Source organism: Poecilia formosa, unplaced genomic scaffold (assembly GCF_000485575.1).
Source record: "Poecilia formosa unplaced genomic scaffold, Poecilia_formosa-5.1.2 Scaffold149, whole genome shotgun sequence".
Taxonomy (NCBI): domain Eukaryota; kingdom Metazoa; phylum Chordata; class Actinopteri; order Cyprinodontiformes; family Poeciliidae; genus Poecilia; species Poecilia formosa.
In genome coordinates, this window is record NW_006800088.1 from 1,510,383 (window position 1) to 1,536,923 (window position 26,541).

The 26,541-nt window shown below is 40.4% G+C and overlaps 4 protein-coding genes across 5 annotated transcripts; 3 read left to right on the plus strand and 1 right to left on the minus strand.

Moving 5' to 3' along the window:
• The first annotated feature begins 2,130 nt into the window (after positions 1 to 2,130).
• lrp10 (low density lipoprotein receptor-related protein 10) lies at positions 2,131 to 11,298 on the plus strand. Of its 2 annotated transcripts, none has more exons than XM_007563682.2 (10): positions 2,131 to 2,214; positions 4,072 to 4,250; positions 4,376 to 4,408; positions 4,819 to 4,963; positions 5,389 to 5,582; positions 5,670 to 6,220; positions 6,920 to 7,356; positions 7,739 to 7,933; positions 9,101 to 9,230; positions 9,405 to 11,298. In XM_007563682.2, exons 2-10 carry the CDS (start codon positions 4,202 to 4,204, stop codon positions 10,056 to 10,058), a joined length of 2,388 nt encoding a protein of 795 aa, XP_007563744.1. In that variant the 5' UTR covers positions 2,131 to 2,214; positions 4,072 to 4,201; the 3' UTR covers positions 10,059 to 11,298. The 2 variants fall into 2 exon arrangements, with proteins under 2 accessions (XP_007563744.1, XP_016532691.1); XM_016677205.1 differs by lacking the exon at positions 2,131 to 2,214 and adding an exon at positions 2,294 to 2,385.
• Positions 11,299 to 13,217: 1,919 nt separating this feature from the next.
• Positions 13,218 to 17,385, plus strand: cirop (ciliated left-right organizer metallopeptidase). Its single transcript, XM_016677171.1, has 10 exons — positions 13,218 to 13,361; positions 13,728 to 13,853; positions 13,970 to 14,051; positions 14,663 to 15,056; positions 15,121 to 15,190; positions 15,268 to 15,364; positions 15,549 to 15,656; positions 16,119 to 16,250; positions 16,976 to 17,082; positions 17,170 to 17,385. Exons 4-10 carry the CDS (start codon positions 14,933 to 14,935, stop codon positions 17,351 to 17,353), a joined length of 822 nt encoding a protein of 273 aa, XP_016532657.1. The 5' UTR covers positions 13,218 to 13,361; positions 13,728 to 13,853; positions 13,970 to 14,051; positions 14,663 to 14,932; the 3' UTR covers positions 17,354 to 17,385.
• A 39-nt stretch (positions 17,386 to 17,424) lies between these two features.
• On the minus strand, positions 17,425 to 20,979 carry LOC103145988 (E3 ubiquitin-protein ligase RNF19A-like). Its single transcript, XM_007563684.2, has 5 exons — positions 20,891 to 20,979; positions 19,837 to 19,940; positions 19,530 to 19,624; positions 18,654 to 18,824; positions 17,425 to 18,566 (listed from the first exon to the last, which is right to left on the minus strand). The coding sequence occupies exons 2-5, from the start codon at positions 19,931 to 19,933 to the stop codon at positions 18,114 to 18,116; spliced, it is 816 nt and encodes a 271-aa protein (XP_007563746.1). The 5' UTR covers positions 19,934 to 19,940; positions 20,891 to 20,979; the 3' UTR covers positions 17,425 to 18,113.
• Positions 20,916 to 26,281, plus strand: LOC103145990 (ubiquitin carboxyl-terminal hydrolase 47-like). Its single transcript, XM_007563685.2, has 12 exons — positions 20,916 to 21,135; positions 22,072 to 22,220; positions 22,308 to 22,404; positions 22,757 to 22,875; positions 22,963 to 23,033; positions 23,526 to 23,651; positions 23,729 to 23,824; positions 23,905 to 24,033; positions 24,122 to 24,250; positions 24,328 to 24,368; positions 24,472 to 24,506; positions 25,235 to 26,281. Exons 2-12 carry the CDS (start codon positions 22,127 to 22,129, stop codon positions 25,915 to 25,917), a joined length of 1,620 nt encoding a protein of 539 aa, XP_007563747.1. The 5' UTR covers positions 20,916 to 21,135; positions 22,072 to 22,126; the 3' UTR covers positions 25,918 to 26,281.
• The last annotated feature ends 260 nt before the right edge of the window (positions 26,282 to 26,541 follow it).

The following is a 26,541-nucleotide window of genomic DNA, read 5'->3' on the forward strand; positions in this document are numbered from 1 at the left end:
AACTGGAGAAATACCAGGGCCTCAGAGAGGAACTGGAGAAGGCCTGGAAGGTGAAGACCACAGTGGTGCCTGTGGTCATCGGGGCCCTCGGGGCAGTCACCCCCAAACTGGAGCAGTGGCTCAAACAGATCCCAGGAACATCAGACATCTCAGTCCAGAAATGTGCAGTTCTAGGCACAGCCAAGATACTGGAGGAGAACCCTCAAGCTCCCAGGCCTCTGGTAGAGGACCCGAGCTCAGAGGATGAAAAGAGAGAGAGACCACCCACGGAGGGTGAGAAGGGAATAAAAATAAAAAATAAAAAAAAAATATATATATATACACACGTGAGCAAATTCATTCATTATTAATAGCCCGAGTGAGGTGTTTTCACTCATACTTTAATCAGTGGTGCATAATTAGGTCAGCTGTGAAAAGACAAAAATACATTTACTATTATTTAGCAGTTTTTTTTTTATTTATTTTTTTTTAACAATTTTCTCATTGATTTACTAGCAATGATGTGATGAAGTAATACGGGAAACAATGTAAAAACACGAAGAAACGTTTTAATTTCACACTTTCTCAAAGTCATTATGTGTCTTTTAGCCATTTTATTTATTAGACCAGACCTAGAAGAGCCAGTTGTGCTCAGCCTTTGCCTGATGTCTTGAAATGTTGCTTTATTATTTCCTCATGATATCATTTATTTTGTGAAGAGCACCTCACAGTCTGAGTGGTGTTTTAAAACCTGCTAACTGCCCCCCCCCCCATTTCCTCTAAATAAGCTTTTAGTCCTTCTGATTTCACACTTCAAATTTAGCTTCATCACAGCACAGCACACAAATGCGAAGATTAAGATGCTTTTTTGATTTGCAGACTGTAATCTGGCTTTTTGTGCTGATTTCAGAGTAATGGCCTCTTCCTCTCTGAGTGGTGTTTCAGCTCATATAAGTCTAGAACTTATATGAGCGGTTACAAATATGAAAAAAACGAAGAATTACCATTTAACTCTCATTAAAATGAGCCACATGTGTATTTTTTATGAATGAAAAGAGAGCCAGTTTGGATATTGAAGCTTTCTCGCCAGCTTCAGACTGTAACTTCACAAAGTCTTGTACTGTTTGACACGTTTAACTCCAAAACACTGGGATTCCTGTTACCTTAACAGTCGAGTGGTTTGATTTCTTCTTCTTTTTAATGCTTGTGTGGACTTGTTTGAACAGGTTAACATGGCACTTTCGAGCACCTTCTGGTATGATGTTATCATTCCAAAGGATGAAGTAGATCCATGGAAGTCCACAGATCTGTTCCTGACATCTTGATAGATTTCATTTCTCACGCAGAATATAGTGTTTAACATTTTTTGTATGTTTTATTCAGTATAAGCATCTGCATAAAGTTATATCTAAAATTTTGATGATAAATAACAGTGTGAGATGGATGTGACCAGTCAGTACTTCTCTCTAATACATGAACAGTGACATCATGAGGGTATCAAAACATGGGAAAACTGACCAGGACTTTGTTTCTCTTTGACGGTTTTATGTTATTGTTAGCCTAAAGCTAAAAAGAAGAAGATGAAACAACAATGACAAAATCCATTTTCTGTTTTCACCGCAAAACAGCTCGTATTTCAATTTAATATTCTGCATTTCAAAAAGGAAAACCAAATAACTCCTTATTTTGTTTGTTTTGTTGTCATTGAGGGTTTCTGATAGGAAAGAACAATTACCAAAACATGCAGAAACATTATTCACATAAATACCTTTTCAACTTTTCTCTACAGAATCTACCTGAAGATTTCTACTTCACTGTGACACATAATAGAAAAAGGCAAAAGGTCGTTAAGAAGCACAGAAAAGAGTGAATACCACTTCAATACTTTGCTGATTGTATTATGTTGTTTATAATAATTTCTGTGAATGAAGATAAGAGGACGTTTATCCGAGCTGACACTGACACCTGGTGGTGAAAATTCAACATTTCACCTTTCACATCCGATTTAATCAATCAATACTGTCCCCTTAAATTAACGGATGAACTATCAACGGTTACAAATATGAAAAAAACGAAGAATTACCATTTAACTCTCATTAAAATGAGCCACATGTGCATTTTTTATGAATGAAAAGAGAGCCAGTTTGTGTGCGTCACAAGCCCCGCCCATCCTGTCATGAGCCGCATCACACGGAAGTAGCTGAGAACTTGACAACAAGAGAGGCCCGCAGCACGGTAACGCTTTGGTTCCTTGTTTTCGATGGTTTTACTTCGTCGCAACCGCTTGTGAGCAACATGTTGGGGTTTCTGTGGGTACTAGAAGGTTTCGTGTCGTGTTTTAAAGACCTGTCTTGTTGTTTTGTGTTTTATTAACGCGACTGAACGAGCTGTAACAAAGCAGAGGATGTAAGCAGCTAGAAGCTAGCTCGCTGTTAATCCTTGAATCCGAAACTGTTTTGTTAATCTCGTCTCACGGGACAGAGTCTTATCAAACAACACAAATGTCGGTAGGAAATGACTCAAACGAGACAGAAATTAGTTATATTTTAGAAATAGTCGTGGGGGATGATTGTTATGGGAGGATTTGTTCACGGGAATGGTAGCATTTGTCTTTTTTTTTTTTTTTTTTTTTTTTTTTTTACCGACGTTGTTGAGTAGATTATAGGAAGGAAGTTTCTGCGTCTGGCGTGCTAACCAGACCAAAATAACCTGTTTATGTCATGGGCGTGGAGAAAATATCGTCCCATATTGATTTATTGCCTAAAGCTGTTAAGTTACCGATCATTTTACGCTCCTTATATTTCCAATATCTGTTGGTCATCATATTGATTTATACCAAGAACAGTATTAACTGAAGATTTGACACACGTAGACTACATATATATTATTATTATTATTATTATTAAAACGGGAGGTTCACTATGTAAGAAACTGCTTATAAGATGTACTTATGAGGAACTAAACTAGAAGTACTTTAACTAAATAATCAGCCGTTTTGATTTTTATGAAGCAAAAAAAAAAAAAAAAAAAATTGCTTTCTCCCATAAAACCCAGTTCTGGAAATCAACATTTCACTTTCCATTGGAAGAAACTCTGTGTCACAATAATACCTGGCCCAGCAGCTAATATAGATCATACTTATAATAATCCAAATATTCAGGGAGACCATTGTTGCATTTGTTATGATGAAAATGGTAGATCATTTAGGACATGGTGGGTTAGTCACAGTTGACATTGGTGCAATATTTAACAATTATATAATTTGAATACCTTAAATAATATTTTTTTTTCAGGATAATACTAGAATTGTACTCTAGAGTTGGCTTTTATTTTCCACAATTACTCCTCGGAGGCTGCCTGAATTATTTTCCAGCTCTGCGGTGTTTATATGATACACGTATTTAATTGCCTACTTTACGTTATAAAGATAAAACCCGGTAATTCCTCCTGTTTTATCTGTATTTCTTTAAAATAGTTTAATGTGCAAACAATGCAGTGTTTTCTGCAAGCAGCGTGGTTGCATCACACTCCCTAGTTTTGTGCTCTACGTTAATATTTTGGAATATTTGTAATAAGAAGTTAGCGATATGATGGTAGTAGATCATGTTAATGATGCCAATATTTTGTCAATTACTGTTCATCAGAAATGTGTCAGTGTTTTCCCTTCCCTTTCCTCTAGCTTCATAAATTACACCTTTTGTGGGAAGAGTAGATTTTCCTCGAGTGTTTTTGTTTACCTTTTTAAATTAAAGCAGTTTTTCAGTTTGGCTGAACCGTCGGGCGTTCACTTTAAATTGTAATTGGAACAAGTTGGCAAACTTGTAAAGGCTGATAAAGTTGTTTTCCAAACTATTCTTTGAAAACAGTTTGTTTTTGAAAAAGGAAATGATTTAATTGTAAAAATCTGGACATTTCTGGCACATCGCCCACATCTGTTTGTAAAACTCATATTTGTAATCGTTCAACCATCGATTTAGTTAATTATGTTGCAGCAATGGAAAATGTCACTTCTGTTTTTTTGTAAATCAGGTAAATTTGTATCCCTCCAACATACTTCTCATGTGCGCTCTCTTGTTTTTTTCCTCTTTGCAGGTGAAGTCTTCCTGAACCTCCCCCTCCTCTAAAATGGAACTTCTCTGACATTTTTTTTACATTTTCTTTTAAACCTTCCAAGTCTTCACAGTTTTAACTCATTTTAAAGACAAAGAGCAGATCTGCAGCAATGACAGTCAGTCACACCTTCTCTGCGCTCGTTATAACTTTCATAGCAGGTGAGTGATGCTATAAAAGTTAATTTAATGCTTATTACAACTTCCTCATTTAATCCTCTGGTGTCTGTTTGCCCTGTGTTTGTTTGACTGGTTCTGTTTTTGCTTTTTTTCCCCCCACCTCTCAGCTTGCAGCCATTTTGAGCCTGCTGCCTGCTCTAGTAAGTACATGAACTGCCTACAAGAAATTCATGGTTTTGACCAGATTGTTAAAAATGTTTTTAGTGATTTAGTTTTTTTCTGATTGAACTAAGTCTCTACTTTTAACATTAGCAATAACTTGTATTAAGCACGAAACGTTTTCTATTATTTTAATGATATAAGAAAACCATGTTTGTCAAGCTTCATAGCTGAGATAGTAAAAAAGTGAGATAAAAATGGAAGAACATGGCTGTGATTCTCAGTAAATCCTGCCCCATTTCACTCCTCCTATATACACAATATCAGTGGTTTTTTTTTTCATGGTTACTATCCTGAGCATAAATATAACTAAATTTCATTCTGGTAATGTTGCTTCCTGAAAATTGATGAGTGCATTCATTTAATATTCTGTTTTTTTCCTGTTTGGCAGCCCAGTGCGGCCGCGGCGCTCAGGTAATCGACAGTAAAGTGGGAGAGATCCGGAGTTCTGCGTACCACAGCTGGTCCTACCACTTTGGAGTCATCTTTGACTGCTGGGTCATCAAGGGCTCGGAGGATGAGCCCATTGTTCTCAGGTACGGATGCTGACAAGGCTCAGTTTTCTCTCCATTAATGAAAAACTCCAGCAGAGCTCAAAATTTCTACCTTGTATATGGCTGCTTTATTAAGGCAAAAACCAAACAAAAGTCATTGTTACTGATATTGGGATTATTTAAAGCAATTTTTGTCCTCATGACTCAATGAAAATATTTGTTAAAGAAAAACAAGAGACAGTCTTATAAGTTGCTTTTTTGTTGATTGTATTTTTTTTAAATTGCATCTGTAGGAATTTTGAATTGTTTCTAATCTATTCCAGTCACATTTATGAGCACCACAAACAAAGCCGTGTTTCATTTTGTTCATGAAATGTTTCTGTCCTGCCGGTTCAGCGAGTTGAGCCGACAGATCAGACTCTATGGTTTAGTTTTTGTTAATTTGCCGTTTCCACCTTCTCCCTCAGCTTTACTCAGTTCTCTGCTCAGTGTGAGAAAGAGCGGCTGTCCATCAGATCCTCGTCCGGAGGAGAGCAGCATGTCCTCTGTGGCGACAAGCTGCCGCAGCCGATGGAGTTCCCGGGGGGAAACATTACCCTGGTGCACCAGTTTTATCCCCACTCCTACCCCGTGTCGTCATTTATGCTAAACTTCGCCAGAGGTATGAATTTAGTTTTTCTTTTTTTTGTTTTTGTTTTCTTGCTGAAATCTGTTGTTTTGCCTGAAACTCCCGTTCGCTGCTGTCCAGACTCGGGTTACTGTCCGTCGGAGACGTCGTTCCAATGTCCCAGCGGCCGCTGCCTGCCTCTGTCCTGGCACTGCAACGGGCAGGTGGAGTGTCTCGATGACGACCTCCATTCAGACGAGGAGGACTGCGACGATTACGTCGACTACCCGGAGCAGAGACCTTTGACCTACACAGACAGGAACACGGGCCGGGACCCCGAGAAAGGCAGGACCGTCGACAAAGGCTGGGTGAGGTCGACGGAGCGTTACATCTTCCCCGACGACTGGTCGCTGCTGGGTGATTCGGGCCGGACCAGTCCGGAGCAGCCCACCCAGAAGGAGCTGGTCGCCACTCCCACCCCCATCGAGTGGCCCTGCGGGGGGGTGCTTAAGACCTTCTATGGCACCTTTTCCTCTCCGTCGTCTGAGGGCGGCAGGATGCTGTGCGTCTGGACACTGGACCCGCAGGACTCACGGCCGCTCAGGCTGGACCTGCAGCAGATCTTGCTGGGCTCCTGGGACACACTCACCGTCTACAACCGAGAGGGGGGCAAAGGAGACATCATCAAAAACGTGAGTTTATGTCACGGAAAAACTGCAACCAGATGTTTGTAATAAAACACACTGTGTTTGTTTGTAATATCTTTGTTTATTTGTTATGTTGCTTTGCTAGGGACTGGAGCTGTTGCAATAAACAGTAAATCAATGAGTCACATAATAACTTAAAACAAAGTCAATCATTTCCATCTGCATGATTGGTTGTTTTTCTCTTTTCTCTCTTTCTACTAAAAACTGGATGATAAAGTCTTCAGTTTGCTGCTTTGGTCCATTTTAAAAGGACAGTTTTGTTTACACAGACTTCATAATTCATTTTATTTGTTATTTCTGTTGTTTTAATTTATTTGGCTATTTAAAATGTCTTCCAGTTCCAGAGTTAAATGTTCTTTATACTTTAAAGTGTATTGATTATTGAGAATGTGTTTCATTACCATTGTATAACTTGAAAATGGTCTCAAAATATCAATATTATAGTTTATTGCAATGACTTCTGGGACAATTTTTCATTCAGCAAAATTTGTCATTGTGACAAACAATAACATAGACAAACTGAATAAATCAGCATAGTGTAAGTTCAAACGCAGCACGTATCCCCAGATGGTCTAAAATCTATTAACAAGTGAAATAGTAATAATAATGTAAAATAATAAAACACAATATTGACAACATATGCAAAAATCACACATATTTTGATGTGTCTCTGCATTCGAACAGATCACCAGTGCGTTGAATTACAAATCTGTCAAAGTGGAGTCCCACACCGGCCTCATGTCGCTGGTGTTCGAGAAGGCGGCCGGCTCCGCGGGGACCGGCTTCAAAGCCACGTTCCACGTGGGCAGCTACTGCCCGCCGTGGGAGAGCCGGTGTGGCGGCGCGGCGGGCGGCTGCTTCACCAAGGAGCAGCGCTGCGACGGGAAGTGGGACTGCCCCGAGACCGGCAAGGACGAGCAGGGCTGCAGGGGCTGCAGCGAGAACCAGTTCGCCTGCGGCCTGGCGGGGCAGAGAGCGCTGCCGCCCAGCCGCTACCCGGGAACGCCGGTGTGCTACCCGGTGACGGAGAGGTGCAACTACCAGCTGTACTGCACCGACGGCAGCGACGAGAAGGACTGCAGCGTCTGTCAGCCCGGGACCTTTCATTGCGACAGCAACAGGTCAGAGTTCACACTGGACACAGAGATCTTTATAAACTCATATGACATGTTGGAACAAGGTCATTTATAGAATCGTCTATCATTTATCGTTACAAATTCCTTATAAAAATTTTGGATTTATTGCCTCGTTAAGTCCCAATTAATGATGTTTAAAATCCCCTAAAGCTGTACTTTTTGTCGAGATTTTCTCTTCACTCTTTGAATTGAAGTTTCAAACCGGTTGTTCAAATCAGTCATGTAATTACAGCCTCTAACGTAGCGCAGTGTTGAAATCGGTCGTTCAGCATCTCTTCATGGTTTCCTGTTGAGTCTTGCAGCGAACAAGTCGGCGGATGAATTTCCTCGTACTCCGGTAACACTCGGCCCTGCGTTTCCCCTGCAGGTGTGTGTTTGAGAGCTGGCGCTGCGACGGCCAGGTGGACTGTAAGGACGGCACGGACGAGCTCGACTGCACCGTCACGCTGCCCCGGAAGGTCATCACCGCGGCAACGGTGGGCAGCCTCATCTGCGGACTCCTGCTGGTCATCGCCATGGGCTGCACGTGCAAACTGTACTCGCTCCGGACCAGAGAGTACAGGTAACCTTTGACCTGTGATCCGCTTTCATCCCAGCTTGGCGAAAGAAAACCGGTTCAGCTTTTGGAATTTGATTTTAGTGTTTCAAGTTTGGAAAAATGGGAAAAAAAAAGTTTCCAGACTTCTTTGTTATTCCATAAATGTTTTGTCATTTCTTTGTGTTCTTCATTCTTTCTTTGTGTCTGTTCTGCCTCCATTCTGTTTATTTTTGTTGCCCTTCCTTCCTTTCTTTTCTCCTGACTGTTTTACCTCCTTCCTTTCTTTGCTTGCGTCCTTCTTTCCTTCTTGGTATTCTTCCTTTGTTTCCTTACTTCCTTCTATTTTCCTTTCGATGTGCCCTTATTTTTCTTTCATTACTGTAATTTATTTCCTTGCTTTTTTCTTGAAAGAATTTCTAAACTCATGAAGACTCCAGTTATCATGTTTACAGGCCTTAATGCTGAATTCCAATAGAGTTGTACTATTATATTATTGTAGAATTATACTAAGATCCCTAAAAAGGCCAATAATGACTAATGAAGACTTCCAGAAAGACTTGGTAAAGATTTCACTCAATCAGAACAACTTGTATGCATATTCGCTACACAAAACTCCACTGCTGAAGAAAAGGCCATTTTTAAGTTTGTTGACTAACATTTAAACAAATTCTGATGACTGAAATATCTGGAAAAACACAGAAAAGTTTAATTAAAATATGTCAGAGTCTTCTTTGATTGATCTTGTTAGCATGAATCAGAAATTCAGAATGTTTCTTATTAAAACTGCAGTTCCTGAACCACCTTATTATTGGGTTGCTAGTTTGAATCAGCAAACATTTAGTTTCCCATCAGACCTGCAGATTAATCCTCACGGTGGTGTCGGCTCACTCTGCAGTCAGTCACCTGAGGAAAACAGGAGAAGTTTGTCATGTTCTGGCTCGTCTCGGACCCTTGAGTCACGATGAGTGTGCTCATAGAAATGAACAGCACTTTTCACAGTCCTTAAGGCTTATGCAACCCTCCAAAACACACAAGCATGAAATTAGGTTATGAAACAAGGTTAACCACATGAGGACTTTGTGATTTCTTGAGTTGCATTTTCCTGTGGAACACAGATGAATCAAAGATGTGTGCTGACATTTCCTGACTTTGTGTGAACGCCTCTTAAAATGTCTGCGTTTCTTGTGGCAGCATGTTTGCTCCAATAAGCCGCTTGGAAGCAGAGATGATCCAGCAGCAGGCTCCTCCGTCCTACGGCCAGCTGATTGCCCAGGGCATCATCCCCCCGGTGGACGACTTCCCCACAGAGAGTCCTAATGAGGTCAGAGGGCAAGACATGACATCAGCTTTACGTCTGATAAAGATTCTCACATCAAATGTTGCTGGTCTTTAGTTTTATGCTGTGCTAAAACACACATTTGAAGTGAAAACGCAGGTGGTTGTGATGATGTCATGTCTGACCACTGTCCTCGTCTTCGTTTGCTCCTCCCATCAGACCTCGTCTCTGTCTTTGAGGGGAATCCTGCAGCTCCTCCGCCAGGACGCCTCCAGCTCGCCGCACCGCAGGCGCCGGCCGCGCTTCGTCCGCCGCATCGTTCGCCGCATGAGGAGGTGGGGCCTCATCCCCAGGACTTCCAGCAGACAGAACCAGACCTCCGGCTCCAACCAGCAGGAGGCGAACTCTGCCGCCCCCGGCCAGGAAGCGAGCCAGTCTGTCCTGGCGCGGTCGTCGCTGGCCGTGGAGGCCGTCAACCAGCCGGTGCCTCAGAAACTCGGCCTGCTGGCTCAGACTGAGCAGCAGCTTCAGGAGGAAGAGGCGTCTGCTCCCCTGCTTCCTCTCCCTCCTCCGCCCGTCTTCTCCGCCCCTCCCCCGCCATACGCCCCCCCGGCTCCCCCTCAGACCCCTCCGGTCGCCGTCCCGCCCAGCAGCCCCTCCCTGGCCTCCATCTTCCAAACAATAGGCCTGAGTATCTCCCTCTTCAGAGCCTCGCCCCCTTCCTCCTCCTCCACCTCGTCCTCCTCCACCAACTACATGCCTCTTTCGGCGTCCCCTTCCTTCTCCTCTTCCTCCTCCTCAGACGACGAGGTGTTGCTCATCCCGCTGTCCGAGGACAACACCTCAGAGGACGACGTTCCCATGCTCACCTAACATGGCTTCCTCCTCGCGCCTCGTCTTTCCCTCCTCTTAACTACAACCCAGTCTTTCCACGTCTGTTTGACTCTGAGCACAGGAGCGCCCCCTAGCGAGACTCTTCCTCCCTGTGCACGTCCGGTGCCTTTTTAAAATGTTCCCACTTGTTGACACTTTAAACCCAATATTGGACTGTTTTCGAGGACCCTCCCTCAAAAATGAAAAATAAAAACGACGGCCATAGCTTACGTACGTGGAGACGAGTTAGTTTCGTTTGCGCACTTAGTTAAACGAAGCTTGGCCTGCAGAGAGAAGGGAGACTTTTGCACAGAAGGATTTCCCCCCCCTTATCCAGCTACTGAGGCAGGCTACTGTCAGACTGAATGATGGCGTCTGTGTGACTGCAGCTGCGTGAATGATGTTGCATTTTAGTCTTGCGGTAGACGGGGTGACTGCGTGAACTTCTGCCACTTGCATCCAGTCTGTTAGCCGAGGAAATATTAGCAGAAAACAGTCGTTTCCCCCTCCGTCTAAGTGCCTTTTGAGGAGTTTCCTGTAGACAGCTGAAGCGAATCAAGACGTCCTGGATTTTCGCACCACACACAGAAACACGCGCGCAGGCTCGTATTTGCTTCACGTGGATGCACGTTATCATCGACACTTTAGCGGCTTTATTGTAACCTAGAGAAGAAGAAGAAGAAAAAAAAAAAATTGCATGTGTACTACTCTGCAAGCTGGCAATAACTTTTCAAAACGTTTTTAGTGCAAACCCGTCGAAGTGAACCCTTCCCGCGTGGATGAATGTAACCGACGAAAAGTAAACGTTTTCAGCGACAATCTCTTCGGTGCCTGACGTAGTGGCAGGTGTGTGTGTGTAAGTGACGAAGAGGGCCCCGAATCCTCTAGACGACCTCAGCATCTTACAGGACTCGATTGCTTTCTGACACAGGAGACTTGTGGCGTGCCATCCGTGTTCTTATCGGACATTTTAAAGGTGTTTTAATTTCAGAAAGCTCCAGATCTTTGTTGTTGTTGTTGTTTTTTTGTTGTTGTTATTCTCCCCGCCTCCTTTAAGTTCTTCTTGTGTTTTAATCTTTGCTTTGTTGAATGTATTAGGGTCTATGTGGAGTAGCCAGAAGTTTTCAAATTTGCAATGTATTTAGGTAAATAAAAGAGAAAGTGGTTTTATGATTTAATAAGGTCAACTTCACTGTATATAAGTAAAAATGTGGCTGAGATTAAACAATTTGCACTTTTATGTGTCGTGTATTGTTTGTTTTTTAAGCTGGGGGGAAGAGGAGTTTGTTCTCATGCTGCATTGTGCTTTGTATTCGGGAATCCTGCGAAAACAAACGCATACGGGTGAGTTAACTCTGTTTGGAAACGTTGGAAGGAAGACAGAAGCTTTTCACGATAGATGGAGTCACATCTGTTTTCCAGCTGAGTAATGGAAACATCTGGAGCTGCAGATGTAAAAATCCAGGTAAGTGATGATCTCTGTCCGTCTCCTTTAAAGCATGTGGGAGCTAACTGGTCGATTGTATTTGAAGCTAAAAGCTGCCTTCATTTATTTGTTTGTAGAAACTTCTGAGCTGATGTGAAGGAAGGTTTTTGTATAAATGTTTCAGTTTTTAATCCTGGACTTCGCTCAAGTATTGTGCACAAAGGCTCTTACAAGTAAACTATGCTAATGTGTTCACAGGAATATAAGTTGATAGATGATTTGCTACATTTTTAGCATGTATTTCAAAATCTCGTTTACGTTTTCATTTTTGTAGAACTAAATATTGCAGATTCTGTGGTACTTTTTAGTTTTATATTTTTCCCACAGTGCACTTCCAGCATTTCATCATGATACGAAGCCCTATGTTCTCGCAGATCTTTATGAATTATCAAGTTTTTTGTGTTGCTGTAACAAATTTTCTTCCACTATTTCTCTGTATTTTGAAAAACGTTCCCACAGGACTCTGCTGCCGCTGCTGTGTTTTACTGTTCAATGTGGTGTTCATTGTTAATTTTCATCACCATCATTCATACACTGAATTCAAAGTGCTTTAAAGAAAGAAAAATAGATTAAACACATTAAAAACTTGAACATCAAAAGGGGGGGGAGCATAAAATGCAAATTAAAGCAAATAAAATGCTAAGAAATAAAAATGTAATGAAAAATCAATCTTTGGCAAAATTAATTCAAGAGACAAAGATGCTCAGAAGGTAAATGTAAATGTGTAACGACGTTCAGATTGCAGTGAGCTGTATTTTATTTATAAATCTTTGATTGGATGTTTAGTTTGTCACCGTTGACAGTTCAGCTGCATCCTGATCAAAACTAAAAGTCAAAGTCAAGCTAGCATCTTTAGCCTCATCTTTTTCTCCATCTCAGAGGATCTGTGCATGGATGCTGCTGCTGGTAACCATGTTGGAGGCTGCAGCCAAACAGAGCCGTGTTTCTGATGAAGCTCGGGTCAGAGAGACTAGAGCAGCATCCATGCAGCCAAGAACCCAGCCCAGCTCTGGACACCAAACCAGACATTTGAGACCTGAAGTCAAACAGAGGAGGATGTTTCTGGAAAACGCATCCCGTCCTCCTCCCTTCAGCGTTTTCCAGCCAATCAGGATAAAAACCTGGAGAGTCAGAGAAAGCTGCAAACTGTCTGAACCTGAGAGCGAGAGGCTGGAGAAAGCTCTGGAAGAGGCTGAGAGGGTGGTGTCGTCTTTACTTTCAGGTAAAAAACAGACAACAAACACACTAACGCATACTTAAAGGAAACTAACTCAATCTGTCTGATAGTGAACAGAACCGTGGGATCGTTACTGCTGAGCAGAGACGTCAATAAATACTGCAAGTTTGTCTGGAGGAATTCAAGCCTGCTGAACTACAACAGGTTAATGCTTACTTAGTGCGTTTACATGCAAAGTATTTAAAATTCACTAAGAAATGCTCCAAAGATGCACGATTCCAGGGGACAAATATCATTACTCCAGGTTTTTGTATTGAATTTAGCAGTAATAATTTTCTGATTCCAGGTGTGGAAGAGCAAACAGAAGCTACAGAACTGAAATGTGTCTGGACGTCACAGTAAGCAGTCAGTCCAGTTGCTCTGCTGTTTCTCTCCAGATGTTATCAAACTGAGTATCCATCGCGTTTCTACCTTCCCTCTGCCTGAACAGATCCCAGAAGATCATCTGTCTGGATGCTACGTTTACCCAGAGGCTGACTCTCCTCGCAGGACCGTCCTCAGGCCAGAGGGAGTCGGACTTCCTGACACCGACTTCCTGATTTACATCCATGTACAAACCACTGACAAATGTAGAGCAGAGGTAAACATCCACTTCACTACATCTGAAGTTTGACTATGTCTCAGAAATGTTCTTCTTTCTATGTTTTTATTGTGTCTCTAAAAGAATTTGATGCCACTTTAAATCACACAATTGCTTTTTTGCCTAAAGCTGCAGAATGTATCAGATTACAGTATCAGTACCTCAACTGCAAAGGAAAGCTTGGATGTAATATTTGACAGGATTTTATATTTCAAGCTACATCCAGTCAAACTCTTGTTGTCAATAATAACAAGAGTTATTATTGACAACTCCAAAAACCCTCACCTGGTGTATATTTGTAGTGTGTGAAATGCTGAGGCTCATAATCAATGTTTTGGTAAATTCAGTGTTGTCCTGCTCACTCAGCCTGGCGTCCTCGCCTACGCCGTCCACTGCCAGACAGACGCCGGGGGACGTCCTGTGGCCGGTGTGGTGGTCCTCTGCAGGGACAGGCTGAGCGGCGCCGCCTACAGCCACCAGGCTACAGTTCAGGTTTAAACGCAATTATGTATAATTTCACTTCTAATCTCCTGAGGTGATGTGTCTGAGCCGGTAAAGCAGAAATTAGGTAACTGTGGTTGTGGTGTCTGTGATTATCTGCTTTCCAGACTCTGATCCATGAGATGTTTCATACACTCGGGTTCTCCAGAGATCTCTTCAGCTCCTGGCAAGACTGTTCATCAGATCAAGGTTTTTAGAAAACATCCATTTCTCTTCTTGTGTCTTTTATTTTCTTGGAGGCTTGAAAAGCACAATCTATTTTAAAAGGGCAGTATTATCTAAAGTTGACTTTTTTGAGCTTTACATCATGTTATAAAGTTATTTCCTCATCAAAAAACATACTGGGAGTGTTGCCTTGATTCTTTAATGCATGTTTGAGAAATAATTAATCTCCATGGCAACCACTCAGCTGTGTAAAACGCCTTCGAGGTGCGAGCGTCTCAGCTTCAGTCCTGCCCCACTCGGCTCCTTCAGACTAGCCAGGAGCAATTAGCAAACACCTGTTGGAACTGCAATGCTGGTAAAAATGTTGCAAAGATATTAATAGCGGAGCAAAGTAGCGATTACTTCCTGAAGGTGGCGTTTAAGAATGCAGGAGCTTCTTAAAGAGACAGAGACCCAATTTCAAGGTGTTAAATTACAAAATCAGGTTTCTTTTAAGTCATACTTTAAAGCAGCTGAAGTTAACATAGTCACTTGATTACTTGGAAAGCACATCATACTGCCTCTTTAAAATTAGCTGCTTTAATTTAATTTAAGATAAAATCACATTTACTTCTGTGTTTTCTTTTCTTATGCAGGAGCTTCATGTTCTCCTCGAAATAAAGTGATTCACTCAGACGGATCAGGACAGACGAGGATTTACACTCCAGCCATCGTCTCGGCCCTGCAGAGACACCTGATGTCCTCTGACCCTGAGCTGGGCGGGCCGCTGGAGAACCTGGTGCTGAGAAGGTCAAAGGTCAGCATCACATTTTAACACCTGCCTGACTTTAACCTTCGCTCCTCAGGATGCGTCTGCAGGCAGAGCTTCCTCCCACTGGGAGTCACGGGTCCTGCAGGGATCCATCATGGCGGCGGCGCTGGGAGACCCGACCACGGTCCGGATCGACCCGGTCACGTTGGCGGCGCTGCGGGACACGGGCTGGTACTCTGTGAACCTGAGCCGGGCTCAGAGTCTGGTCTGGGGAGACGGTAAGAAACGACATGAACTGACTAATCTGCAGGATTCAGGTTGAATTTTATTTAATTTTATCAGGTGAAGGAGCCAATTTTGGTTCTCTGTCGACCTGCAAGGACAACTCCTCCACCTTTTTCTGCTCTGGAAGGTAAAGTTGTAGCTTTGCATCTGATTGCAGCAGGAACATCAATTATTTTCACACATGTTTTTCCTGATTGCTCTTAGTGGAGTTGGATGTCACTTCCTTCACCTCCACAAAGGGAAATGTCAGACGGATCCGTACCTGGAAGGCTGTCGGGTCTATAAGCCGCTGGAGAACGGAGTGAGCCGTCATCTTTAGCAAAAAGGAAATCATTACTTATTTCCCTTCTGTTTACTTTTATTATACTTTCCTTTTTCCTTCTATCCACATATGTGTTTTTAAGTTGCTGAACTGTCGCGGTTGGTCCTGTTACACCTGTTAAAGTTCTTTTCTTTTTGTTTCGTATCATTTTCTTCTTCCTCAGAGTGAATGCTGGAGGAAAGAAAACACGAGATGGTCTCCTGCAGAAAACTGGAGCGGAGAGATGTTTGGCTTTGACAGCCGCTGCTTCTTCTCCAGCCTCAGCAGACAGGTGTGTGTGTGTGTGTGTGTGTGTGTGTGTGTGTGTGTGTGTGTGGGTTTCTGCGATAAAACATTAAAACCTTACAGGATGATAATGTCAGAGGAAAATCAAAATGCAATTCCCAGAAGTCCAAACTTGGTTTTAGGTGCTTAATTAAATATTTTTATTACATCCTCTATTAGATCTTCATTCAATCAATAGTCTCTGACCTTGTAAGATATGGAAAAAGAAGAGTGAAATTAAAACATAAAATCAGACAAGAGATTGACATTCACACGCACAACAAATCTAATGGTTTTCTATTAATTAAAAAGTAACACCTTGTCTTCAGTTTATGTTTATGAGCATATAAAGGAATAGATCTGGTAGTATTTTAAATATCGTTCCAAATACTCTGACTGAAAAAGAGAAACACTCAATTCTTCTTTTGCTTTAACATCATTTTCTCTTCCCGTCTTTCATCTGAACCAGGTCGGTGACGTTTGGACCAGCAGCTCTGCTGAGGGTCGCTGCTACAGACACAGATGTTCTGGACCCAACAGGTACCAGATCCAGGTATCTGGCTCTGAATGGGTGGACTGCCCAGCAGGGGGCGCCGTTCAGGTAAGATGACCGCAAATGCAGCTTCTGTGGGTTTTTCTAAAAATGATTCTTTTGTCAAATAAATGAATCTAACTATGAAACAAACATAATCTCTTCAAGTAAAGGAAGGTATTTTTGGTCTCAATAGAGTTAAACTTCTACACTATCATTTTATGAAATTTTATCTGTAATTTAAAAGTTGTGCCAGCATTGTACATGTGTGATCAAATAGTTTAACACTAACAGATGTGTTTTACAATTTTTCCTCTCCTTTTATTTTAAATATCACATTTAATATATATATATTTTTATATATTTTTGAAAACATTGTCTTATTTTACTAATGAGTATCTCCAAAGTAATAATAATAAAAAAGCAAAGAACAAAACATGCAAATACCATTTTTGTTCCAAGATAAACTCACATGCAGTAAAGTGCCGCTGTTCCTCAAATAATGTTTTTGTCAAAACAGGTGAGAGGTTTTTATCTGCAGTGAAAAAGCTTTAGGACTCAGTCTGGGTCTTAGCGGTTCTTAGTTTCACCCCAGACATCAACTGGGGGTGAAAGATGTTCATATAAACTCCATATATGTACAAATAAAACTTTTATAAAGTATTACATGTTTTTATTGGTCTTTAGTTCATTATGGAAACATAAGAAATGTGTGTCACCACTGAGACTTTTGGCTATAACTCCACATATAGAAGTATGAAAACCTAAACAGGATTGTGTTCCTGTCCTCTCAGGTTAAAGGATATGGAGGGGAAGTGTTTTGTCCTGACAGACGGTTGTGTCTCTACTCTGACGTTTCTCCTCCTTTAGACAGAAACTCATCCTCTGGTTTCCCAACATGGTAAGTATGACTTCAAACAGAGACTGTTCTGCTCTGCAGCATGATGCTGCCTCTACTAAATGAATTTCTATGGTTTCTGTTCAACAGTGGTCCTGATGGGACCGTCATTTCACCCCAGGATGTGACCCGGTCTCCTCTCAGGTCAGCTGTACAGGCCGTGTCGCTCTGGTTCGGTGCTGTGTGCGTCTCGGTCACTCTGCTGGTTTCGTACTGGAAGTGTAGGACCTGCATGTTCAGGAGCAGCTCTGTGGCTCCAGAGGATCACCTGTAGAAAACCCGACTTAAAAAAAAACAAAAAAAAAACAGAACCAGAATCTGAGATATTTTAAAAAAATGACTGGATGATTTTAATAGGTTGTTTATTTCTCATTTCAGTGGCAGTTAGTGACAGTTCAATAAACACACTGTGAACCTGACAGTGCAGTGATAAATGATAGTAGTTAAACAACATTTAGAGGGAAGAGAAGACTTCAAGCTAATATATCACTTTTTTTTTTAACAAAAAATGAGCACAATAACTCACAGATGAAGATGGAATCACTGTTGGTAGCATCTGCCTTAATGTGTTTGTCTATTTTGGTTTCTTCTCTGCAAAATGCTACTTTCTTTCATAAGGTGCTAAATAAAAGAATCACATAAGCATGAAAACAACATTCTGAGCAAAAAACTATTAATACGTATGTGAATATTTTGTGAGCTCAACAAATTTGAGTCATTAAATGTTAGAAATGTGATTAAGAACAAAGTCAATTCAATATATTACTAAACATATTTTACATGTAGCCAAACAAGCTATAGAAAGAGTTTTAGTATCCTATCAGATAATAAATCTCCCTTTAATGCTTCATTATGTAATCTTTCAAATGTGACTGACATACTGTAAACATATCATAACTAAAGTTTTAAAGCTGGAATATTCACGAACGACGCAAACATTTTCTGTACATGAAATCCTTTTTAACATGTCCTAAACTCCAGAAATCCTCCTGTATGTTTCTGGTGAATCTTCCCACCAGACAAACTGTCCTCCATCACTTCCTCCACACGGGGATGCAGGTCTGCCTCGGCGCCACACCGCTGGGACAGATCCTGTACGGCGAGCTGCTCTTGCAGCACTCACTCTTTGGTTTCAGGCAAACGAAGCAGAACGTCAAGCGACAGCGAGGACACGTCACATTTTTGCAGTACATCCGGTTGTGCTCCACCTTCATGCCGCACACGGGACAGGCCCGGATGGAGGGGCAGCTGGTGACGCCCTTCACTTGGGGCAGGCTGACGTCTTTGCACTTCTTCAGCAGCTGCAGGTCCCTGTTGATGCAGCCGTTGTTGCTGCAGCGATCCGACCGAGGCCCCGAGCCTTTCCACTCCTTCTGACACTGCCAGCAGAACTGGTAGGTCTTCTTCTGGTCGGCGGTACAAATGACACACTGGACGCACAGGTTGGACAGATCCTTCCTCTCCACGGTGGTTTTACATTTTGGACACTGACGATGAAAGGAGAAAAGGCTCAACCGCTGAGTTTCAGTGTTTTATTTAGTTTAAAAAGATGTGTGGACCATTTGTCGACTCACCGACTGAACCTCGCAGTACTCTGACACAGACAGGGAGGCCATCTTCTGCTCAAAGTACTCCATTTCATCAACGCTCAGGTCAGCCAGTCTGCGCACCTCCTGGTACGACCAGGGCTTGTTGCACAGCTTGGTTCCCTCCAGCACCGCAGGACATCTGAATTTATGATTCCCCTTAAAGAATAAAACATGGTTCATTTGGAACAACTGGACAAAACTTTATTAAAAACCAGACTTGGTAATGTCCCTGGCCTGAGGGGAAACACAGGTATGGGGCCGCCAATAATTTTGTTGCTTCTCAACCTTTATTTAACTGAAGTCTAACTGTGACTGATTGATGGGTGGAAATAAAACACATGAATTAAAAGCAACACATTTAAAGAGTTGAGAGAAGCTGATAAATATTTAGTCTTTAAGTGTTGAATATCTGTAAGCTGTATATCTACTCCGGCTTGTCAATAGTTTCTACATTGTCACAAAGTTTTCAGACGTCCTTTAAACTTATTCTTACTACAACAGTTGATGTGACTTTTCACATTTATGTGAACTAAACTTTCGGTTCCAAATGTCTGCAGATAAATGCTTCTTTTTTCTTTTTTTTTGCAGATGCTTATCTCTACAGGAGATGTCATAATTTGAGAACTGCACATCAAATAAATTTTTTAACCCAATAATTTGATTAGCATATTCAGAATTATATGAAAATATGGAGAGATTAGTTTGTTTTTCAAAATTTCTAATATAAAACATAGCTGTTTTGATCATATCTTTGATTTGGTATTTTTAGTGATGTCTGGTATTTATCTTTGCCTCATGCTTTGGTTCGTCTCTGATCGAACAGATAGTTTTCTAAGTTTGCATGAAGAGTCTTGAACGTACCTCGTCCAGCTGGCTGCGACACCACTGGGTCAGGGAATCAGGAGTGACTGCATGGCCGCAGGACATTTCAGCTCTGAGAGAATTAAAATCAGAAGCTGTGGAGATTAAAAAGTTGTACATCAGTGACGGTTGTTACCAATTTAAATAGAAAATGAGGCTGTTTGGGGCTCTTTCAAGTTACAGGAATGAAAAACAGCTAACACTGTTGGGTTTGGGGCCATAAGCTGCTGCTTAGTTTGCCTTGAGGTTGTTCTGCGTGTCATGATGTTTTACAGCTGAATCACAGAAAAAGAAAGACGTTTCTTACACACTGGATCCAAATCATCTCCCCTGTTCACAAACTTCAGAGTTTTGTCAAGTGGGTCGTATTTCTTCTCCGGTGAGTCCTGCTCCTGAATGCTCATGTTGAGCCTAAGAAAAAAAAAAATCAAACATAATTGATGCTGTTGCACATAATAAATACAAAACAGACTGACTTAGAGCTCCAAACAGATTTGCTACTTTAACAGTTGATTTGTACAAAATGAACTAGTTCAAAAGTTTTAAGACACCCCAGTAGTTATGAGATGAAAAATTGGGAAAAATCTATTTAAGGAATCAACTTAATAGCACTCCACATATTTAAAATGTATTCTCTTAGATTTAAGACTCTGAATGTGTTTTTAAATGTAAAAACACATTCAGAGTGCTTTTTAATATACGCATTACAAAACCAAATGTCAGCAGTGCCTATGTTTTAACACCCGCAAGACGTTATGTGTTTAAAACAAGTTTAAAATGGTCTGTAATCTCCCTACATTGAGACAATGACTTTCAGAACACACACAAAGCTGACATGATTTGAATACAGCTTTTATAGTGGAACTGTGATCATTTACCACTAGAAATAAAAATAAAACAGTTTTTGGTATTTGTTTAAATCTCAGTATATTCTAAAGGGGATAGCTTGACTCATATAAACTACACAAAATGCAAAAATAGAGTCTTTTATGCTGCTGTGCTTAGTTTTGAAACTTTCTGAGCTGATTAACTGTAAACAAAACTTATTCACTCAGGGAAATACCTAACTCCTCCACACTGACATTGAATTATAGAGATAATTTCCTAAACAGGCACATAATTTGAGTTATCTTAATTTGGTAATAAACAAAACAAATGTCATTAACAGAACTGGTTAAAGATTTGAAGAAATGAGAAAACAACCTTAAAAAGACCAAAATAAAGCTCTTATGTGAAGGTAGCTGCTAAAAATGAGATGAATACATTTGTTCAGAGCTGAGCAGCTATAATTTAGGTTTATACAATGCTGTCCATACATTTAATATATTAATAACTATAAATGCGTAAGCTGTTTTACTTACCTTGTGCTCAGTTTGTAGCTCTAACTTCCCCTTTAACTCTTTGTTAAAACCCGGAAGTAGATCAGCGACCCTTAAAAACGTAGTTCTGGAGAAGTATTTCACCCAGGTTTTCTGTGAAGTTTTTAAAAGTCTGTCCAGCAGCAGATGGTTCTGTTGGTTTCGGCTTTCTTCTCCTCTTTCTTCCTGTTTGGACTGATAGTGAAAGTGAAAGACAGCAACGTTTTAACATTCAGTCTGCCCGCTCGGTGAGTATCCTCGTATTTGTTACCTCCCTTCGCTTTACACACGGTTACAGTTATCACAGCTGTTATCTGAGCAATCAGGTCTAGTTTGCTGCAGTCGCTTTGTGATAAAGTTTATATTTTTTTTTTCTGGTTTATATTTGTGTATAAAGTCAACTTGTTGAAATAACGGAGGAGAAGCTGCGTGGGTTTCAACGACACCCCCAAAACACAACAGCTGCTTTCACTGACCTCCAATCTGTGCTCTCATTCATATCGGGTTAATTTACATTAAAATATACTAAATATTTGACCGTGGTTGTAATATGAGCGCATAAATCGCATTTTATGACGCCGTTATCATTTTAGGCGGGATAATGCTTATGGTTGTTAGCCGACTGGTTGACTGATCGTTATTTTTCAGAGGCCGACTTTTAAAAATCAGTTTATAAAAACCAACTATCTAAAAGTTTAAATGAGCATTTGTTTGCACATTCTTGTTTTTCATCACCTCCAGTGTTTCCAGATATTTCAAAAACTAACTTCATGCGCTTTTATAAAAGTTAACTATAAAGATAAACTTTTGGGAAATGTTGGTAAGAGTAGGCTACCCAAACATGAAGTGGAACTGCTGTAACATATTTTTACTCAAGTAAAAATAAAAGGCCATCCATAAAATGACTTCTGTAATTTTCACATACCTCACCTTAATTATTGGAGACATGTCCTGTAGTATGATGAACCTCAAATTTAAGTGTTGGGCTATTTTTTATTATTTTTAACCTGGTAACCAGCTATAGGGTACGGGAGAGGCAGCATCATGTTGTGGGGTTTTTCCTTCAAGAGGGAAAACCATGACATTCCGTGCTACATTTTTTTACTGGTTTTCTAAATTATTTTTCCTGATCTCTGAAATTGTTTTATAGTAATACCTGTTTTACCTTCTTTTTGTCTTGATAGGATGAATCATTGTATGTAAAAAAAAAATAAAAAAAAAACCCAACAAAACATTCAAATGCCACGATGTCCAAACCCCGATTCAACATCAAAACTAAATCATTACACTGTAATGAAATTCAGAGATAAACTCGATAACTTGTCCATCTCAGGTGGGTGAGGCTCAGTAAGTCACAACCATTCAGATTCAGTTTGTTTATAATATTGTGAAAGTGGTTTTGTGTCTGGTGTGTCTGTAGATTACCAGGGCCTGAGCAGTCCTGGTCTCACCTGTTACCTGAACAGCGTCCTGCAGGTTTTATTCATGACTGAAGAGTTTCGGGAAGCCGTGAAAAGGTTTGGGACCTCATCACTGTCTTACATTTTAAAAGAAGCCAAATCAAAACCTTATAGTGATGATAATTATGTCTTTAGTGCCTGTTTACAGCAGGTCATGTGTTCTTCCGATCCACACTCTGTTTAGAGGAAGCAGATTATGGCTGTTTTTACAATAAATGTCACTTATAATTTTTTCATGGGTTAGAAAAAATGCATTTATGAACCATATGATGTTTACAAAGTCATAAGCAAAAGGTTAATGGATGACAAGTTAAGAATAAACATGTTGATTCAAAGTCAAAACAGGTGGCACTTGCAGATTGTAACTTTAAGTGATAATATTCTGTGTTTTCTTTTCTCCTAATTGTAGAGATTGGAGTAAAAGTCCAACAGCAACCATTCATTTCCACCTGGGGGAGCTGTTCCATGCTTTAGAGGGAGACGTGGCCAAAACACACAACATCATAAAAGCATTGGGCATCAAAGACGGTGAGTTTGGATCCAGAAGTGAGCTCTCTGAAGTCCTGAGAAATATTGAAACATTTTTTAAATTATTTTGCTCATTTGTGTTTTAAGTTTTTGAACAACGTGACGCTGCTGAGTATTTTGAGAAGATCCTCTGTCGTACCAATCCAAACGCCTCTGAGGTAGAAAATACACGATATTTATAATTATTATCAAAAATACAAGATGGTATTTACTTCATATATTAACAGTAATGTATTGCAGATGAATAATATAAACTAAAAAACTAAATTGATTTGTCAGAAATATACATTTTATACAAATTTACATTTTTGTGATGTAATAACTATGAAATCATTTATTTGAAAGAAATAATGACAAAGCTGCAGTTACCTTGTTGCATGGATGCGCACACCTTTAGGCTGATCCTTAGAAGTTTTGATTTTATTTTATTATCCATCCTATTAGTTTTACTGAATCTGTTTAACTGTAAATAATTTTTATGGACTTGGTTAGATTTTCCCATCATCTTCCTGTTTTTCCTTATTTACATAAAAAGTGGTAGCTTTTTAGCATTTGATAGTTTTGTATCTTAAAGTAGAATCCATTAATACTGTATTCTTTTCAATTTTGAAGTGTCACTAACACACCAGTAACTTCCTTCTTCTGTTTAGATATTCAAAGGTGAGCTGAATCATAAAACCACGTGTCTAAACTGCAAGATGACAAACGATTCAACAAACTTCTTCTGGGTGTTACCGCTGTCAATGGGAGACTCAAAGTCCAGAAGCTACAGTGTGGTATTATTGTTTTCATGTTTTTCTCACTTTCTGGAGCAAAATAATCTGCAGGATTAACCAGGCTTCTCTGTTTCCAGCTGAAAGGCTGGAGCAGTTTTTTTCAGGCACAAAGAGTCAGCAAGGACAACCAGATGTTCTGCAGTGGCTGCAATCAAAAGCACGACGCCGACATTGTAAGTCAGGTTTTGTTTTTCAGTGTTTTCACTGCAAGTGGCAGCCGTCTCCGCTACATGCTGCTGTTTTGATCGTACAGGAGTACGAGATGATCCACTGTCCAGATGTTCTGACGCTGCTGCTGAAGAGGTTCTCCTTCGATTATCAGCAGAACCGTTACGTCAAGCTGCACTGCAGAGTCGATGTGGCCCAGACTTTAGAAGTCAAGGTATTTACCAGTATATTTTACCAGTATATTTACACATATTCAGTTTCAGCTTCTTTGTATTTTAACTTGATGTGTTTCTACTCTCCAGCACTGCAGGTACGACCTCTACGCCGTGGTTCATCACTTCGGTGATCTGATGGGAGGTCATTACACTGCAGACGTCAAATCCTTTGAAACTGGAAACTGGTACTGCTTCAATGACAACACTGTTAAATGTGTAAGTCTGGTTTTTGTTCATAAATAGTTGAATTTTTAACAATGTGAAGGTCAAGTAACTTGTTTAAAATCTTGCAGATCAATGAAGTTTATGTTAAATCTGGACAAAACCAAATAAGGTAAAATAACTTTAACACAACAATGATGGATATTTTCTTTGAAAATCTGTCCTTGTTCTGATTTCTGTTTTTGTTTTTCTTTCACTTCTATCCATTGAAACAGATCATCAACAGCTTATCTCCTGCTGTACAAAATGGGTAAGTTTGAAATTATTTAGTTTGTATTTAACCCCCAATAATCCTCGAGGTTTTAGATTTCCCCTTTTTTTTAGATTTCCACTTGAAGATGTGACGTCATTACATTGCAACAGTGATAAATACTATTTGTACTATTTTATCATCAGAGTTGCAGGTCTGGTGGTCAGAATTGCATGATTGCTTTGATGCTTATTAGAAGTCTCAATAAAATTCCTGCTATAAGGAACTTAATTTTAAAATAAGTACTAAAAAGGTTTTATTGACCCAAATGGGCAAAACCTGTTTGTCCCAGAGTTGGAATTATTGGGCTTGACTTGATTTCTTTTATACGAAATAGGAATAATATTGATGATATTAAAAACACGGTGTTTAAAAAAGTCAAGTGGGAGGACTCCCCCTTCTGGCCACTCTGTAGAATGCAGGCGCTTCTGGCATGAACTTGATCTAAACTCGCTGGTATGAGAACAATTATTCTGCTGCACATGTGTAGATGGATAACAGAGCATTTTAAGATGTTTCCCTTCTCTTTGTTTCTATTGTTTAAATAGGCCACATGCAGAAACTACAGCATATGATAAGCTTGTGTTACCTAAACAAAAGAATGAGCATTTCTTATCAAACCCTACTTCCATTTTTGTTTTAATCCTACCAAAGCTTGTTTGTTTTTTTGTTGGAATAAGACGCCCTCTGCTATTTGTTTTTATTAAAAACTGTGTTTCTGTTCAAAGTGAGCGGACGGCCCAAGGAGACTGATGGGAGCGCTTTGGGAGATTGTGGTCGTTCACCTGAAACTGGAGATAGATATAATGAGACAGAACCAAGAGACGATTTTGTCTTTGAAGATCTCCTGAAAACTGAAAGCCACAGAGGAGAAAACATGCGGTATTTAAACAATGATATGACCAGAGATGATGAGTTCAAGAAGAAACGTTCAAACTCCTCCAGAGGAGCAAATGAACAATCAAACCAAAGAGCCGCACCAAGGAAAACACAGGGATTCATGTGGCTACCAGCAGATACTGAAGCAAAGGATTCAAATGAGGAAATATGTTATAACAACACAGATACATCCTCAGGCTGGATGTTTAACCGAAGCTCCACCTCTCCTGTTAAAGGTGGAGGAGTGAATGAGTCCAGAGACAAACCGGGTAACTATAAGACAAACAAACATCTTTATTATCACAACCCTACAAAAGGAAGAGTCGAGTCTGGAGGAACCACAGATGTGTTTTATTACGGGGAGGATCCAGCTGTGGCATCAACACAAAGAAATGACCTGAGAGTTTCTAGAAAGACTTATAACAATGGTGTAAACACTTCAGTTTTATCACATATAGGAGCCTCACAGTCTCTCAGAACAGAAACTGGATCCAATGGTTTGCAACATTTTAGGACGTCAAAAAAAAGCTAGCAGGGAAAAGAGAGAACTGGTACGACAGATGGCAGCTTGAGACCTAAAACCCTGGAAAGGAAACACTTTTGTAGCGCAGGCAAAAGGAATAAAACAAAAAAACAACACCGGAAATGAAAGAACCCATGTTTATTTTAAAGTAAGGTTTGAAATATTTCATTTAGTGTTGTTAATTTCTGACAACACTATGTCTCATAGATTTACTCTTTGAATTATTAACTATTTTCTCTGAAGTTAATATTCACTCAGGGGGTGATTGAGCTATTAAAACAGAAATCTGCATTAAACTATTAATTATTTGTTCTAGTAAATGTCTTGTATTTTACTGATGTTTCTTTGCCACATTATGAATGTCCTTTTGAATTAGTTCTTTCTTTCTCTGTTTCCTTGTTCCTTATGCCTGAACCATATATGTCTGTTGGCTGCAGCTTTTCTGTACTCCTGCATGCTTTCCCTCAGATCCCACACTTTAAACACCCCTACCTGCTACAACTTGCAGACTGAGTAGAAGACAGTAAAGTAAATGAATGTGTAGATCTTGAACCACACCTTGTCAATGCAGAAGACAAGTTCTTACATAAACATATACACCGACGGTTACGGGACAAATGCCACGCACATCTT